We start from the raw sequence: 17826 nt of genomic DNA, 5'->3' as shown, positions 1-17826 counted from the left end.
ATAGAAAGTATGAAATTACATAAGTGCATGCTCAAGCTGACTTGCTCCAAATGGTGGAGTTAGAAACGTGCCAGGGTATTCCAATTCAATCCCATCAAGGTTGCATGTACCAATGCCATCTCACTAGTCCAAGTGATCAATTTCAGTTCACAATTGATCATAATGATAGGTCTAATAGTCAAAGGGATCACATAGACAAGACTAGTGTCTGCTAATACTAACTGATAGAATCAAAAAGGGAGAGAACGATCCAACATGGGAAGTGGGATACACAGCAGACTCAAAAAATGGCAGATGTCCTAAACAGTACTCTGGCCTCAGAATCGGCCCTTAAGGCATTCAGATCTGGCTTAAAAAGCCCATGAGATCCCTTTGGCTCTTAATACTAGCTGATAGAATCAAAAAGGGAGAGAACGATCCAACATGGGAAGCGAAATACACAGCGGACCCATAGAATGGCAGATGTCCTAAACAGCACTCTAGCCTCAGAATCAGCCCTTAAGGCACGTGGATCTGGCTGACAGGCATGGAAAGCCAAAACACTCTGGAGAGAGAAAAAAAAAAAAAACCCTACATGAAAGATCTCCGAGTGAGATCCCAGTGAAAAGAACAGATCTTCAAAGAAGGAGGTACCTTTCTCTGAAGGGAGGAGAGAACTTTCACTTTGACTATGACCTTGTCTAAATATGATCAGAGTTGGTGAACTCAAAAGGCTTCCATAGCCTTGGCAGCTCATGACAAGAGCCTAGGGTGATTACTGATGCCATAAACAAGAGTGTCAATTTGTTAAGTCAACAACAGGAGTCACTGTGCACTTACTCCTCATGTAGGATCTCTGTCCTTAATGTGGTGTACATTGTGAATTAATGCTATAATTAGTACTCAAACAGTATTTTTCACTTTGTGTTTCTATGTGGGTGCAAACTGTTGAAATCTTTACTTAATATATGCTAAACTGATCTTCTGTATATAAAGAGAATCGAAAATGAATCTTGATGTGAATGGAAGGGGGGAGGGAGTGGATAAGGGGAGGGTTGCGGGTGGGAGGGAAGTTATGGGGGGGGGGAAGCCATTGTAATCCATAAGCTGTACTTTGGAAATTTATATTCATTAAATAAAAGTTAAAAAAATTAGAAAAAACGAACACAAACAAACAAACAAAAAAAGCCCATGAGAGTATTTTAGGCATGGAAAGCCAAGACATTCTGGCAAAAAAAAAAAAAAATGACCTAAATGAAAGATCTGAGTGAGATCCCAGTGGGAAGAATGGGCCATCAAAGAAATAGGTAACTTTCTCTGAAGGGAGGAGAGAACCTCCACTTTGACTATGACCTTGTCTAAATAAGATCGAAGTCAGCGAACTCAAGAGGCTTCCATAGCCTTGGCAACTTGTGACAAGAGCCTAGGGTGATTACTGATGCCATAAACAAGAGTGTCAATTTGCTAAGTCAACAACAGGAGTCACTGTGCACTTACTCCTCATGTAGGATCTCTGTCCTTAATGTGCTGTACATTGTGAATTAATGCTATAACTAGTACTCAAACAGTATTTTTCACTTTGTGTTTCTGTGTGGGTGCAAACTGTTGATCTTTACTTTATATACAGAAGATCAGTTTAGTATATATTAAGATAATTGAAAATGAATCTTTGTGAATGGAATGGGAGAGGGAGCGGGAGTTGGGAGGGTTGCAGGAGGGAGGGAAGTTATGGGGGGGGAGCCATTATCTGTAAGCTGTACTTTGGAAATTTATATTTGCTAAATAAAAGTTAAAAAAAAGTGCAAAGAAGAGAAAAATCACTACCTCTAAGAAACATGTATTTTTGATATTTTGTTGTACAGCCTTATGTACACATTTGCATACATGCTTTTAAACACAATTAGGGTCCATATTAGTTGGGATTCTTTGGATTTCAAGTACGGAAAGCAAAGCTCTTTTTATAACAATCAATGAAAATTATTGGTTGAGCAACTGAATGTCCAGAGGTTTCTAGGTTTCAGACACTGATCAGGGCTCCAGGTTTACTTGTAGTTCTCAACCGTATTTCAACTTCAGGGTAGTCTTCCTGAGATAGTTGCCAAAGGTAATCAGGTTGTGGACTTGCTTTTTCAGAGATTGTGTGTCTATTTCACTACTGCTAAACAAGAGATGTGGGTATGTTTTGTGGGAAAGGCAAAAGCAGTCTTTGCCTGGACTTCCAAGATTCTGTAACCAAGTTAAAATACATTCCTCATTAATTCATTAGAGCAAAGTGATCTAAGTATCTCTAGATGTAGAACAGGCTCTTGATCTGAAAAAAATGATATGAATTCTAAGAAGCATTATTAAGAAGGCTATAAAAATGTTATGATGCATCCAAAAATGAAATGTGAATTTGATATTGATTAGTAAATATCAGTAGATTCACATGCATTCAAATATAGCCAAAGCTTTAAAAAATAGGAATAACAGGCCAATGAAATTGGCTGTAGCATCAAAGAGGAGAAAAAAGGAGAATAAATAGAGGGGAAAAATAGGCAAATACTAGAAATTTTGATACATTCAGAACTTTGAATCCATCTCTTAGAATAGAAATTTTAAAAATAGAGCTTCATGTATATTTTATAATCTTGGAGAAACTTTTATATTTTGTTCTTGTTTGGTGGTATAACTTCTTTTTTTAAGATTTTATTTATTTTGAAAGGTAGAGTTACAGACAGTGAGAGGGAGAGAGAGCAAAAGATCTTCCTTCCGTTGGTTCACTCTCCAAATGGCTGCAACGGCCGGAACTGCGCCTATCTGAAGCCAGAAGCCAGACACTTCTTCCTGGTCTTCCACATGGGTGCAGGGGCCCATGGACTTGGGCCATCTTCTATTGCTCCCCCAGGCTATAGCAGGGAGCTAGATTGGAAGTGGAGCAACTGGGACTAGAACTGGCACCCATATGGGATGCCAGCGCCACAGGCAGAGGATTAACCTACGCCATGGCGCCGGCCCCTGGTGGTATAACTTAAATCCCTTTGCTTCTATCTCAAAGTGAAACTGGCAATATTTTTTACCATCTTATTCTACATGTTAAGTACACAAAATCACATTGTTTTTGCACATTCCCATCACATCTACCAGGAATCTCAAGCCACTATTCCTATTGGAAAAGAAGATGAAAACTTAAATTCCACCATGCATTTCCAACACTTCATGCATTTTTCATTCAACAAATATTTATTGCCTGTCTACAGTGTGCCTGTATTATCAGACGTGCTAATGATACCATGTTCTATGAGGCAAAGTTCCTATCTTTAGCAGTTTATATCCTACTAGGGGGAGATAAACAATAAATGAGTCAATAATAGCAGAGGCTATGAAGGACAGTCTCAGAAGCTGAAGCTACTTTAAATGTAGTAATAAGAGAAGGCACCCCTATAGAGATAGTAGCTCAGGAACAAGTTAAGGATTGCCAGGGGAAGATCCATTTTAATGAAGTATATCACAAACAAAAGGCATTGCTGGTGCAAAAGTCCAAAGTCAAGAGATTCCCTGTTGAAGCCTCTGTCTTGAATAGAAAAACTGCACGGGTGGCCCCTGTGGCATAAAGAATGAATGGGATTAGGTCAAAATGTAAGGGGGGTAGATCAGGCAGAATCTTGCAGATCTCTGCAAAGAGTTTAATTTAATTCCAGCTCTAAAGGGAGAAACTTGGAAGATTTTCACCAGGGAAGTAACACTATGTGGTTCATATTTCTAAAATGATTACAATTACTTTGGATGCTGTTTAGAAGGCTGAATTGTAAAGAGGAAAAAGAGACCCTTAAGGAGACAGATACTTATAACTTGGAACAGAGTGCTGACAATGAAAATAAAAAGTAGTAGACATATTTGAAGGGTATTTTCTGGTTATGTGGCAGGTTTTCTTTTAAGAGCTTCATGCTAAGAGCTCTAAGGAATATGATCCATTTTCCATTTTCCTTACAGTTCTTAAAGATTTACTTCTTTATTTGAAAGGCAGAGCTACAAAGAAAGAAGCAGAGATCTTCCAACCACTGGGTCACTACTCAAATAGCCACAATGGCAGGGGGCTGGGCCAGGCCGAAGCCAGGAGCCTCTTCTAGGTTTCTTATGTGGGTAGCAGGGGCCCAAGAACTTAGGCCATTTTCTGTTGCTTTTCCCAAGCCATTAGTAGGCAGCTAGGAAGTGGAGCAGCCAGGACACCAACCATATAGGATACCAGAGTCCCCGGCAGCAGCTTAATCTATATGCTACAACACCAGTCCCTTCAGTATGTTTTTTATTGTGTCAGAAAGATCTACAGATTAACTCTTCTGCATAAGGATATCAGTTACCCCAGCAATATTATTGAAAAGACTTTTTTTTTTACCTTTGAATTGTTTTGGAAGCTTGTTGAAAAACAATTGATAATACATAAAGAGCTTATTTTTGGACTCTCAATTCTATCCTGTTTATCTTGAAGCCAGTATCACATTGCCATGACCACTTTAGCTTTGTATTAACCTTTGAGATCAGAAGTGTCAATCTCCAAGCGTATTATTCTTTTACAAGAGTGGTTTGTCTAGGTAGTTTTCATTTCCGTATGAATTATACAGTCAGCTTGTCAACTTCTTCAAAAGGAAAGCTGGACTTGTAATAGTTATTGTAACAAATTTATCAATTTTAGGAATATTGCCATCTTAACAATACTAGATCTTCCAATATATAAAATGGGATATCTTTTTCAACTTTTGGACCTTTTGATAATTATTTCACTAATTTCTTCAATCCCTTCAATGTTTTGTGATTTTTAGTATGTTTTATATTTAATATATTAAATTTATTCTCAAATATCTTACTTTTTCATACTATTGAGTTTTCTTAATTTCATTTTCAGATTTTTTCATTTCAACTATATGAAAATACAATTATCTGTATATTAACTTCATATACTCTACCCTGATGAACTTATTCATTAGTCCTAAAGTTTTTTAGTGCATTCCTTAGGATTTCCTGCATACAAGATGATATTTGCAAATAACAAGTGTTTTAATTCTTTGTTTTCAATTTGTGGACTTTCTCAACGGCTAGGGCTGGAACACACAGTGATATATTAAGTACAAGTAGTGGGAGTGGACATCCTTATCTTAAACCTGATCTTAAGGGAAGACTTTCAGGCTTTCACAGTCATTTATGATGTTAGCTTCAGATTTGCCAGAGACACCTTTCATCAGGTTGAAGTAGCCTCTTATTTCCTAATTACAATTTTTATTCCTATAAAGAGCAGATTTCATGGGTTCATAGATAGAATTCTAAGAATAAAATACTCTCTTCCTTCCTCCCTCCCCTTTCCTTTTTTAATTTTTCTATAAAATTTTTAATTTACCTTATTACCTTATAATACCTTTAAATTACCTTATAACCAGATAGAGTTCAACAAGTAAAAAGTAGAAAGTGAGGGCCAGCATTGTGGCATAGCAGGTTAAGCCTCCTCCTGCAATGGGTGCTGGTTCATGTACCGGCTTCTTTATTTCTGAGCCAGCTCCCTGTTAATGGCCTGGGAAAACAGTGGAAGATGGTCCAAGTGCCTGGGCCCCTGCACCCATGTGGGAGACCTGGAAGTGGATCATGGTTTCAGCCTGGCACAGCCCCGACCATTGAGGTATCTGGGGAGTAAACCAGCAGATAGAATATCTCTTTTGTCTCTCCCCTCTCAGTGACTCTGATTTTTCAAATAAGTAAGTCTTTTTTAAAAATCTTTTTGAAAAAAATTGAAAGTCCACTGTTCAGCAGAAATAGACAAGTGCTATAAACAATAATCAAATCCTAAGATGTTAATTTTACTCAATATTTTTCTATACTCTGTTAGTAACTAGCCTCCTATTAGTTTGAGTGCTCAGATAATGAAAGGGAGTGCTGGTGCTATTTGTGTTTGTATGTGTATATTGCTTGAAATGTTTGATGTAATCTGTCATCTAGTAAGTTTCTTTAACTATTTCATCCTTGACTATTTTAACAAACTCAGTTGGTCATTATTTCACCTTTGTTTTAGATAGATAACTGCACTGGATATAAGATTATTGGTTGACTGGATGCATAATTTTTTCTTTCAGCGCCCTGAATATAGTTTCTCTGCCTCTCATCCTCTTTGTAAGAGATGAGCTTACTGAAATTCTCTTGTACAGGATGTATCATTTTGACTCCTACTGCTTTTGAGATTTCCTTGTTTTGCCGTTAGTGTTTTCTTCTGTACCAGGGTGCAGATTTATTTTCTTGATTCTTTTTAAAGTTCATTGAACATTATAGATGTTTTAATTAATATTCACCCAGCTTTGGAAGTTCCCAACCATTATTTCTTTGACCATTTTTGTGCTCTTTCATTTTTTCGGGTACTGATTATGCATATGTTAACACATTTAACCATGTACCACATTGCTCTCGGGCTCTCTTTATTTTTCTCTCTATTCTTTGTTGCATGAGATCTACAAGTTCACAGAGTCTCTTTTGTCAGCTTTTGCCTGTTTTTATTGTGCATAGGTTATTCTAGCCTATATCTTTGCATCTCATTAAATTTTGTGGAAAATGAGAAGTTGTAGAGAACACATAGTAGCACTTCTGGATACTGATGCTCCCATAGGCTTTTTGTTGTTGTTTAATTATTGGCTTTCTTCTTCTGTTTAATGACTTGGTTTATCTAATTCAGTCGAGTGTATTTCCTCTGAATTTTCCTGCTTGTCCAGCCTCTCTTGTCAAACCTCAGAGGGAGCATCAATGGGCATGTGCAAAAGCATCCTTACCTCTCCCACACACTCTAGGGATGGTAATCTTTTTAGTTGTGCTCACTGCAACTGTCTTTCCAAGGCCTCACTGTTAAGTTTCTGTGCTTTTCTGCCTACATTGCTCTCTCACTCAGTTTTTGCCTCCTTGATTTTTTTTCCTGATTGCCCTACTGTTTTCAACAATGCCCTGAAGCATACATTGCTCCACATTCTGATAAACGTGGGCCATGTGAAAGTCTGCTTGAACTACAATAACAAAATAACATGAACTGATGACTTAAGCAACAGAAATTGGCTTTATCACACTTTTGGAAGACAGGTTGCTGGTGAGGGTTTTCTTCCTGGCTGATAGACATCGTCCTTCTCATTACATCCTTATCCGCTCTTTTTCCCGTGCTCAGTGTATGCAGAGAGGGCAAGGGTAGGGAGAATTAGCTCTCTGCTGCCTCTTCCTAGAACACTACTAGCCCACTTTCTATTAATTTAAAATACTGATTTGATCTTCTTTAGAAAAAACTATTTCAGCTTATAGTTGATGTTACTGAATCAGGCAACCCCATTTTCCAATACCTGCTGGAACCTAGTTATGGAAGATACACAAGCATGTTCACTTCATATGCCAAGAAAGAGAACCTACACTGAACTGGAACTGAACTAATCAATTCTCTTATGAACCACCCCCCAAGTGCATGCCTCCAATGACCCAAAGACTTCCCACTGGCCCCATCTCTCAGAGGCAATCCTTAGATCAAATCTTTACTTGTGATCTTCCAACATCAAGACATCAGAGTTCAAACAGCTGCTTATCTGGGGAGACAAATCATACTGTACCCATAAAAAATGCTAATACTGACCCCAACAACTTCATTTAACCATAATCACTTCTTTAGAGGCCCTACCTCTAAGGATAGGCATGATGGGCATTTGGATATCAACATGTGAATTTTTGGGACATGTTCAACCCATAAAAGGCCTCTTTATAGGAGTAGTACCACAGGCCAACATTTGTGGCTAGTCCTAACTCCAAGAGGGTTCTTGTCCATTTTCTTCCCTGATTCTGTTAAATTTCTAGCCAGCTAAACACTATCTTGTTGCTGTCATGAAGCAACCAGCCTACTCCTAATTGCTCAGCAGAAAATGTCTTTATCGTTTTCAGCAGTGACCTGCAGTATGAACTACCTCAAGATCTAAACTGAACACTGCTTTAGCTTGTGTATCATCTGTTCAATAAGGGAAAAATGTATAATTTTCTGTTCTTGCATCCTTCCTCTCCCATGAGGAATACTTTTTACCACTGAAACGAGCTGAGAGGGTTGATGACCTCTGACCTCTCCTGGGATGACACTCTTGCTTTATAAGTGGAGTACAAAACAGGGATGATAGTCCCTAGTGTTCTTTGTGTCTGCTAGAATGGAACATCTAATCTGAGTGAGCCAGGGAGAGAGATTCAGGACCTTGCTGCTCCTTGCCCTATGAGTAGGGGCTAAATAGTGTGTCACCTTGGCTGCCTCTATATGGAACAGAGCTTCTGCAACACGGATCTGGGGCAATAAGATTCCTTCAGCCTTGCGCTCTAGGGTGCGTGATAGCCCTTAACTAGAAACTGGGAGCAGAGGAAGCCCTGTCTTCTGGCTATACCCACTCAGTGGAGCTTCCAGCACACTAAACTTGGGGAAGAGGAGAATTCTATAGAGCAGGTCCGGGCTCAAATGCCAGACTCTCACTTCTTGCTAAGATTCAGTAGATTTTCTTGAATAAGTCTTTTCTGCATGCCCTTAAGGCAACTTCCAAAGACCTGAATATTAAAACTTATTTGGAGAAAAAGTGATTGAAAGATTCCAACAGTTCATCCCTACCATTTTTCCTACCCTTGCTTCCCCTGCACTACTTTTGTTTTCTTTTTTTTTTAACTTTTATTTAATGAATATAAATTTCCAAAGTACAACTTATGGATTAAAATGGCTTCCCCCCAATAACGTCCCTCCAACCTGCAACCCTCCCCTTATCCACTCCCTCTCCCCTTCCATTCACATCAAGATTCATTTTCAATTCTCTTTATATACAGAAGATCAGTTTAGCATACATTAAGTAAAGAGTTCAACAGTTTGCTCCCACACAGAAACATAAAGTGAAAATACTGTTTGAGTACTAGTTGTAGCATTAAATCTCAATGTACAGTACACTAAGGACAAAGATCCTACATGAGGAGTAAGTGCACAGTGACTCCTGTTGTTGACTTAACAATTTGACACTCTTGTTTATGGCCTCAGTAATCACCCTAGGCTCTTGTCATGAGCTGCCAAAGCTATGGAAGCCCCCTGAGTTCACTGACTCTGATCATATTTAGACAAGGCCATGGTCAAAGTGGAAGTTCTCTCCTCCCTTCAGAGAAAGGTACCTCCTTCTTTGATGACCCATTCTTTCCACTGGGATCTCACTCGTGGAGATCTTTCATTTAGGTTTTTTTTTTTTTTTCCCCCAGAGTGTCTTGGCTTTCCATGCCTAAAATACTCTTATGGGCTCTTCAGCCATATCCGAATGCCTTAAGGGCTGATTCTAAGGCCAGAGTGCTGTTTAGGACATTTGCCATTCTATGGGTCTGCTGTGTATCTCACTTCCCATGTTGGATCATTCTCTCCCTTTTTGATTCTATCAGCTAGTATTTGCAGACACTATTCTTATCTATGTGATCCCTTTGACTATTAGACCTATCATTATGATCAATTGTGAACTGAAATTGATCACTGGGACTAGTGAGATGGCATTGGTACATGCCACCTCGATGGGATTGAATTAGAATCCCCTGGTATGTTTCTAACTCTACCGTTTGAGGTAAGTCAGCTTGAGCATGTCCCGAATTGCACATCTCTTCCCTCTCTTATTCCCACTCTTATATTTAACAGCGATCACTTTTCAGTTAAGTTTCAGCATGTAAGAATAATTGTGTATTGATTACAGTATTCAACCAAAAGTATTAAGTAGAACAAACAAAAAAATACTAAGAGGGATAACATATCAAGTTGCTCATCAACAGTCAGGGTGAGGGCTGATCAAGTCACCATTTCTCCTAGTGTTCATTTCACTTTAACAGGTTTCCTTTTTGGTGCTCAGTTAGTTGTCACCTACCAAGGAGAACAAGTAGTATTTGTCCCTTTGGGATTGGCTTATTTCACTCAACATAATGTTTTCCAAATTCCTAACAGGGATCACTTTTCAGTTAAAATTTAAACACCTAAGAACAATTGTGTGTTAATTAGAGTTCAACCAATGGTACTAGAACAAAAACAAAATACTAAAATGGATAAAGTATTACATTGTACATCAACAGTCAGGACAAGAGCTGATCAAGTCACTGTTTCTCACAGTGTCCATTTCACTTCAAGTTTCCCCTTTGGTGCTCAGATAGTTGTCGCCGATCAGGGAGAACATATGATATTTGTCCCTTTGGGACTGGCTTAATTCACTCAGCATGATGTTTTCCAAATTCCTCCATCTTGTTGTAAATGACTGGGTTTCGTTGTTTTTGATTGCTGTATAATATTCAATAGAGTTCATGTCCCATAATTTCTTTATCCAGTCTACTGTTGATGGGCATTTGGGTTGGTTCCAGGTCTTAGCTATTGTGAATTGAGCTGCAATAAACATTAATGTGCAGACTGCTTTTTTGTTTGCCAATTTAATTTCCTTTGGGTAAATTCCAAGGAGTGGGATGGCTGGGTCGAATGGTAGGGTTATATTCAGGTTTCTGAGGAATCTCCAGACTGACTTCCATAGTGGCTTAACCAGTTTGCATTCCCACCAACAGTGGGTTAGTGTCCCTTTTTCCCCACATCCTCTCCAGCATCTATTGTTGGTAGATTACTGTACGTGAGCCATTCTAACTGGGGTGAGGTGGAACCTCATTGTGGTTTTGATTTGCATTTCCCTGATTGCTAGTGATCTTGAACATTTTTTCATGTGTCTGTTGGCCATTTGGATTTCCTCTTTTGAAAAATGTCTATTGAGGTCCTTGGCCCATCTCTTAACTGGGTTGTTTGTTTTGATGTTTTGGAATTTCTTGATTTCTTTGTAGATTCTGGTTATCAACCCTTTATCAGTTGCATAGTTTGCAAATATTTTTTCCCATTCTGTCGGTTGTCTCTTCACTCTCCTGACTGTTTCTTTTGCAGTACAGAAACTTCTCAATTTGATGCAATCCCAAATGTTAATTTTGGCTTTGACTGCCTGTGCTTCTGGGGTGTTTTCCAAGAAGTCATTGCCGGTACCTATATCTTGCAGGGTTTTTCCAATGCTCTCTAATAATTTGATGGTGTCAGGTCATAGGTTTAAGTCTTTAATCCATGTTGAGTGGATTTTTGTGTAAGGTGAAAGGTAGGGGTCTTGCTTCATGATTCTGCACGTGGACCTCGAATAGCTAAAGCAATCTTGTACAACAAAAACAAAGCTGGAGGCATCACAATACCAGATTTCAGGACATACTACAGGGCAGTTGTAATCAAAACAGCATGGTACTGGTACAGAAACAGATGGATAGACCAATGGAACAGAATTGAAACACAAGAAATCAATTCAAAAATCTACAGCCAACTCATATTTGATCAAGGATCCAAAACCAATCCCTGCAGTAAGGACAGTCTATTCAATAAATGGTGCTGGGAAAATTGGATTTCCCCTGCACTTCTTTAATAAATGACAAAGAAATGCAACCCCTCACACCCAGTGCCAAGATAACCATTTCAATTGTGTAAGTCAATTTTTCACAAGTATCTTTTTACTATCAGGAAGCTGAAGCACTGGGAATCCTATCATTGGAACAGAAATCGGGTAGAGGAAGGGTAAAGGTAGTGTCTATGGCTGCTACAGGGTTTAATGCCATTTCTGTAAAATGTTTGGAACGATGACCTCCAGTAAATGCTGTAATCTTGTATGCTCATGTCAGCAGACAAGGGAATGTTTTGCCACACTCTTGGAATCTGAGACTTGGGTCTTGCTTTAACTCAGCCAGTGCCACTTCTGGGCTTAGGCATCTGAGACTTATCAACTTCTGCTGTTGCTCTCTTGCTACCCTGAAGGATCATATAAAGAATTCTGAGCTGGGGCAGGCATTTGGCATGGCACTTAAGCCGCTGCTTGTGACACCCGCATCCCATATTAGAGTGCATGGGTCAAGTCTCATCTAGGCTGCTGATTGTAGCTTCCTGCAAGGTGCACTCTGGGAGAGAGCAGGTGATGGTCAAGTACTTGGGTTCCTATCACCCACATGGGAAATCGCAATTGTTTTCCCACCTCCTGGGTTCAGCGTCTCTCAGCCCCAGCTATTGTGGGCATTTGGGGAGAGAACTAGCAGATGAAAGACCTCTCCCCACCCCTTTAAGATAAAATGAAAATAAGTAAATTAAAACTTTTTCTGAAAGAAGAGTTCTGAGTCTGAGAAAATCCATGTCCCCTGAGAAGAATGAAGACCTCAGACCATCACAAAGAATCCAGTCTTGTGTATGGAGTCATTGTGGCCCTCCTAGCCCCCAGACACCAGCCTAGTACAGGCTTCTAAAACCCAACAGACCCGACACAGAGTCCCCCCACAGAATTGTGAGCAGTAAAATAATGGTTGTTTAAGACACTAGGTTTTGGGTAGTTTGCTGCACAGCAACATCTAAATGAAATACTCACTGAAATTAAATCATAAGGTTTTCTTCAGATTAAGTTCTTTTGTTGTAATGTCTCATTTTTATTTTTACCTACTTCAAAGGCAAAGTGACAGTGGGGGATTGTGGTGATGGGGAGCGGGAAGAGCAGGAGAGAAATCATCCATCTACTGGTCAAATCCCTTGATGCCCAGAAAAGCCAGGGTTACGTCTGGCTGAAGCCAGGAGCCTGAGTGGCAGGGACCCAAGAACTTGAGCCATAACCTGCTGCCTCTTAGGACATTTCTGCATTAGCAGAAACCTCAATCAGAAGCAGAGTAGCAAGGATTTGAACCGGCACACTGATAAGGGATGCAGGCAATCAAATAGCTTAACCCACTGTGATACAATATCCACCCCACAAGTTACATTTCATAATTGCAGGCAACAATTTAAGCAGAAAACTAGTAGATGGAAGAAAATAAGAGGAAGAGGAAAAGAGAAAGAATATCAAGGTAGAGAACTCTCTGTGAAACAGAACAAAATCCAAAAGAAAGGTTGAAGGTAGGAAGAGTGAATCAAAGCACATGTGACCTCAAGAGAAAATCAGGAAAGATTCAGAGCCCACACAGTGGACATGTGGGTGCTGGGGAGGTGAAGGGGGGACACATTACATTAACAAAGTGCATGGCTTCAGATCCCAATTCTTCCATCATTGGACATTCAGTTTCCTACCTGGTGAAATGAGAGCTCAGGATTAATCTCTTTCAAATTTAATCTTTGTACTCAGCAAGAAAATGAGTTGGAGAGTTTTTATAAACACTCTATCCTGAAAACCATAGTCACTGAGGAGGTGAATGAGACCCTGTAACTCTGAACGATGGGCTTGTTGGTGCAAGAACCCTAATAGCCAACTGTAATAAGAGGGATACTTTTATTTACATAGTATAGAGATGCTTTATTAATAGTGTCCATAGCATTAACAATTTTTCCAAAATTTTTGCCTGAAGTAACATGTGTCTTTATTTTTGATGTTTGTAACCTCAATAAATTACATCTAATATTTTAAGAAATAATCCATCTAATGTGATATACATATATTAGATTCTTGTACATTTTTAAGTGAAATTCAAAATATCTTTTCAAAAGTCCCTTTGCAGTTGCTAGAATCTTTGCTGTTGGACATGTCATCACTACTTTCTAGAAAACTGCTGATTTGATTCCATGAAACAAGTGTTAATGTATGTTTTCTCCTAAATTCTGCTCCTAACATGAACATATTTTCAATTCTCTTCATATTTTAAACATACCCTATGTGTTTCTCTTTGCTACTTAGATTGAACTACCTAAGCACACTAGACTCACCTTACATGTCTCTGTCTTTAGTGGGCAATTATTTCAGCCTGGAAAACTTTCCCTAACCCTATTTCCTGTGTAGGGTTTCCCTAATCCCACTGTCACTCCTTTTTATCTTGCGATGGTTAGCCTACCACTTACGAAAAAAGCTTTTTCTGACCCGAGTCCAGGAATCTAGGTTCCCCTAGGACATTCCCAATGAATACCACTAGCACAGTGCTTACATGTTGTTTTATAATCGCCTACATTTAAATGTGTTCCACATCAGACTCCAAGTTTCAAGAAGATAGAGCTGGGACCAGGAATGTTCCCTTTTCTATTATGTGTCCAGCAGTTAGCACAGGTATATTTACCTGTAACTATTAAAGAAGTGAGTGATGAATGAATTTATCATATTTGGCATATTGGGTGGGACTGGAACTAGGTAAAACATTAAATTCAGCTGTATTTATTTTGATGTATATATTTGAGTATATTTTATGATTAATAAGGAGCAGCATAACAATTTTACCCCACTGTTGAAAGATTTTGAATTTTTTTCTAAATAGAATTTTTAAATGCACCATCTAGCTTAAAAGTGAGAATCATTGAGGAGAGAAAAATAAACACATTAGATTGTATATGTATTTTTTCTGGGAGAAAAATATATTAAAATGTTTCCTTTAGGCACTTTGGATATTTAAGGAATCAAATCAACTATAGAGTATTGCATTTTTCAGTATATGAATTATACAAGTCAGTCAGCAACTTATAAAATGTTGCAAAATGCCCCAGGAGTTGCAAAACAAAAGTTTACAATTCAGAAGCAATAGGATCCAGGGACTTCTTGAATACCAAAACACAGAAAATAGTGAAGGAGACACAGACATCTATTACCTGTCTAGGGTGCAGGCATACATCTTGGTGGCTTTGTCATTCACAAGGTAAGTTCTTTCAAGAAACTCCATGGTGGCCAGGATGAGAGCTGCTGCTGCTGTTTAAATCGCTGCCCAGTTTTGGAAGCAAAGCAGCACCACAATTATTCACACACTTTCTAAAGTAAAAAATAAAAAAGGCTTCCTGCTTGGACTTAAATGCACAAACCTCCTACGCCAATGTTCTTGGTAAGTCTGCTAAAACGATGGCCTCCTTGGAATATCACCTGGCCTCATTCTTTCACCCACAGAAACTGCTCTCCTGGGGAGGCTTACGGGTGGGGTCAAATGAAGTGTGTGTGTGTGATTTAATTGTGCTTTCTAAGAGGTTGAGGAGCTCCAGGGTTTGCTGCTCATTGCTGATGTAGATTTACCTTCACAGCACACCTGGATGAACTGCAAATCACTTCCCCTCTGTGCACTAATTTCATTTTCCTTTTTTTCTTTTGTTACTGGTCTCTTTTCTCTCTCTCTCAACCTAAAAGCATTTCTTACGGGATTTAGTTCTAAGATGACCTCTAAGCAGCTGTCAGGATTTGCTTCTCCTCCCCTAGGACCATTTTGGGATTTCACTACCGAAGGGGAGGACAAGGGTCATTAGTTTACTGAAGTCTGATCTGAGCCAGTTCCTGGTGCGGCAGCTTTGAGACCCGTTGACAGGCAGGAGAAGGGCAGATTCAGCTTCCAAGTAAATAACAGCCTTCAATCACCCAAGAACCAAAGTGAACTGTGTTCCCCTTGACCAGGAAGCACTCTGCTGAGAATAAAGGCGCCTCCCCAAAAAACTCTAGAGCAGCCCTCACAACTCAGGAATAGAGCCCTCTGAGTTGCTCCCCAGAGATCTTCAACTTGTAAACAGCTAAGAAATGGTATTTTACTTCATTATAAAGCACTTTCCTTTCCAAATAACAGAAGTGACTTTATGACCCAATGGCAAGAGCCTGGTTGCACAGCAGGCATTTGCATGAGGCATTCGCATGCAGGAGCAGGTGGATACAGAGTGAGGAAGAGGAGTAAACCACACTGAGTCCTCTTTTCCTTCCCACCCACACCCACCCCCTCCTGTCCACCCCACCCTGCTGCTCACACCAACTTCCTGGTGAGAAAACTCAGTAGTTTAATCTGAGATTAATCCAGTGGCCCAGAGTCATGGGAACTTGCTCATCTTGCTCAGCCGTGATCTCTTATCATGGCCTAATAAAATAAATATTGTTTCTTAGAAGGATAATGGGGTTCAGTGGCAACTGGAGTAGGCAGTGAGGAGGAATGTGACTTTTGGCTAAAAGTAAAAAATGTAAGTCTCCTATTGCATATGTGGTTGGATCTGTACTTAAGATTTGCAACACACTCACTGATAACATAAATTCTAGGGCCTTCTCACATAATCACTTTGCCTGTTCACTTTGCTTGCAGGAAAAGTTGTAGATTTCTGGGTTTGATGTTAGCAGAATAAAATCAAAAGCATTTCATTTTCATGTCCTTACTCTTAACTTTGCGGGATAATTGGAAATTCTGTGGAGGCAAAACTAGGAGACCAGAAAAGAATTAATGATCCACTCATACAACATGGTGCCGTGCTTTAGAGCTGGAATCATGTGTAAGAAATTCTAGTACAGTGAAAGAATTAGTACAAGTGAATGTGTATTGAAAAGCAAGAAACTATTTAAAATAGAACTGAAATCCATTTAGGATAAGTAGAAAGAATAGAAGATCAGCAAAATTCAAATCCAGAAGATAGAGCATTTGACTACCAATATCCATAGGAAAAAGACAATCTGAGGGATTTGCGATTCTGTACTATAAGCTTGGACATGAGCATGGCCATGCATGTACAAATGTATTTCTACCTCCTTATGACCCTGTAAATATGAAGCCTACACACTAGTTTGTAGTGTGGGCTTCCTGTAGGGCAAGGATAGAGTGAGGTAAGATAGGGTAGATATAGGACATGGTAATGTGGAAGTAGGAAAAGAGGGAATGGGGGGAGGGTTTCTATCAAGAGCAGACAAGAAAATACTCCAAAAGAGATCTTCTCTGATCTTCTCTATTTGTAAGTTGAGCAACATAAAACTATCATTTTCATACATTCTATGTGATTTACTAGCAAGTCCATATAGTTTGACTTAAGCATAAGGATACTCCAAAAAGCTTGTAGAAAATGGAATTAACAGGTGTTGATTTTAGAGCATTTTTGAAATCCATGTATAGTTCTTTCCATGGGTATTATTTGTTCTCTTTTTTAAAAATGTATTTTTGAAAGTCAGAATTAGGAGGAGGGAAGGGAATGGGGAGGGGGAGAGGGAGAGGGATTGATTCTATCCACTGATTCACTCCCCAGATCCTTACAATGGGCACTGCTGGGCCAGGCCAAAGCCAGGAGCAGGAGGTTTATAAGGCTCCATGTAGGTGGTAGAGGTCCAAACACTTGAGCCATCTTCTGCTTTTCCAGGCCATTAGCAGGGAGCTAGATTGGAAGTAGAGCAGACAGACCACAAACTGCAACCACATGGGATGCCTGCATCACAGGCGGCAGCTTAACCCATTATGCCATAACCCCAGCCCCAATTTTTTAATTTGAAAAGTAGGGGTAGGGGGAAAGGGAGAAGAGAGTGATACTGCTCCCATTTACTAGTTTGCTCTCCAAAGGCCAATAGCGGAGTCTGAGCCAGGTTGAAGCCAGGAGCTGGAATTCAATCTGGGTTGCCCATGGCAGGGACCTAACTACTTAAGTCAGTAACTCCTGCCTCCCAGGGTCTGCTAGTCAGGAGCCAGAGCCAGGCATTGACTTCGTGTACTCCAATATGGGTTGTGGGCATTTCAACCAGCAACTGAACCACTAGGCTCAATGCCACCTCTCCATGAACTTTAAGAAGACCCCTCCTATATGTATATGCACACATGTATAAATATTTATAAAGTATGTGTGGCCATGCATAATGCATTTTTAAAAAGTAGTCTACATCTTTGAAATATTGGGAAATTAGATACCATTTTCATCAAAAGTTTATGAATTTCTAAGGGCTACTCTTGAAAATGACTACTATAAACCTAAGCTTCTAGTGTGGATAAAGCATAAGAGCAAAGAACAGTGAATTACAGAAAATAAGACTTTTATACTAAAGTATGCTTTGCTGCTATAAATTCAAATGCAAATTATGATCAAGAATTGACTGCAAGTTTCATTATATA

General features: G+C 39.4%; 1 protein-coding gene across 2 annotated transcripts in view; it reads right to left on the bottom strand.

Annotated features, from left to right (window-relative positions):
- Window positions 1-15012, bottom strand: part of SLC30A8 (solute carrier family 30 member 8) — a 54538-nt gene extending 39526 nt beyond the window's left edge. The window contains exon 1 of one of the 2 annotated variants that reach the window (XM_051844002.2): window positions 14600-15012. In XM_051844002.2, the coding sequence (XP_051699962.2) occupies window positions 14600-14670 (71 nt within the window). In that variant the 5' untranslated portion in view covers window positions 14671-15012. The remainder of the gene's footprint in view (window positions 1-14599) is intronic. The other variant, XM_008255843.4, reaches the window with a different exon arrangement.
- Window positions 15013-17826: the final 2814 nt, after the last annotated feature.

This window comes from Oryctolagus cuniculus, chromosome 6 (assembly GCF_964237555.1).
Source record: "Oryctolagus cuniculus chromosome 6, mOryCun1.1, whole genome shotgun sequence".
NCBI classification, from domain to species: Eukaryota; Metazoa; Chordata; class Mammalia; order Lagomorpha; family Leporidae; genus Oryctolagus; species Oryctolagus cuniculus.
The sequence above is the reverse complement of the archived record's forward strand: the minus strand, read 5'-3'. Positions and strand labels throughout refer to the sequence as shown.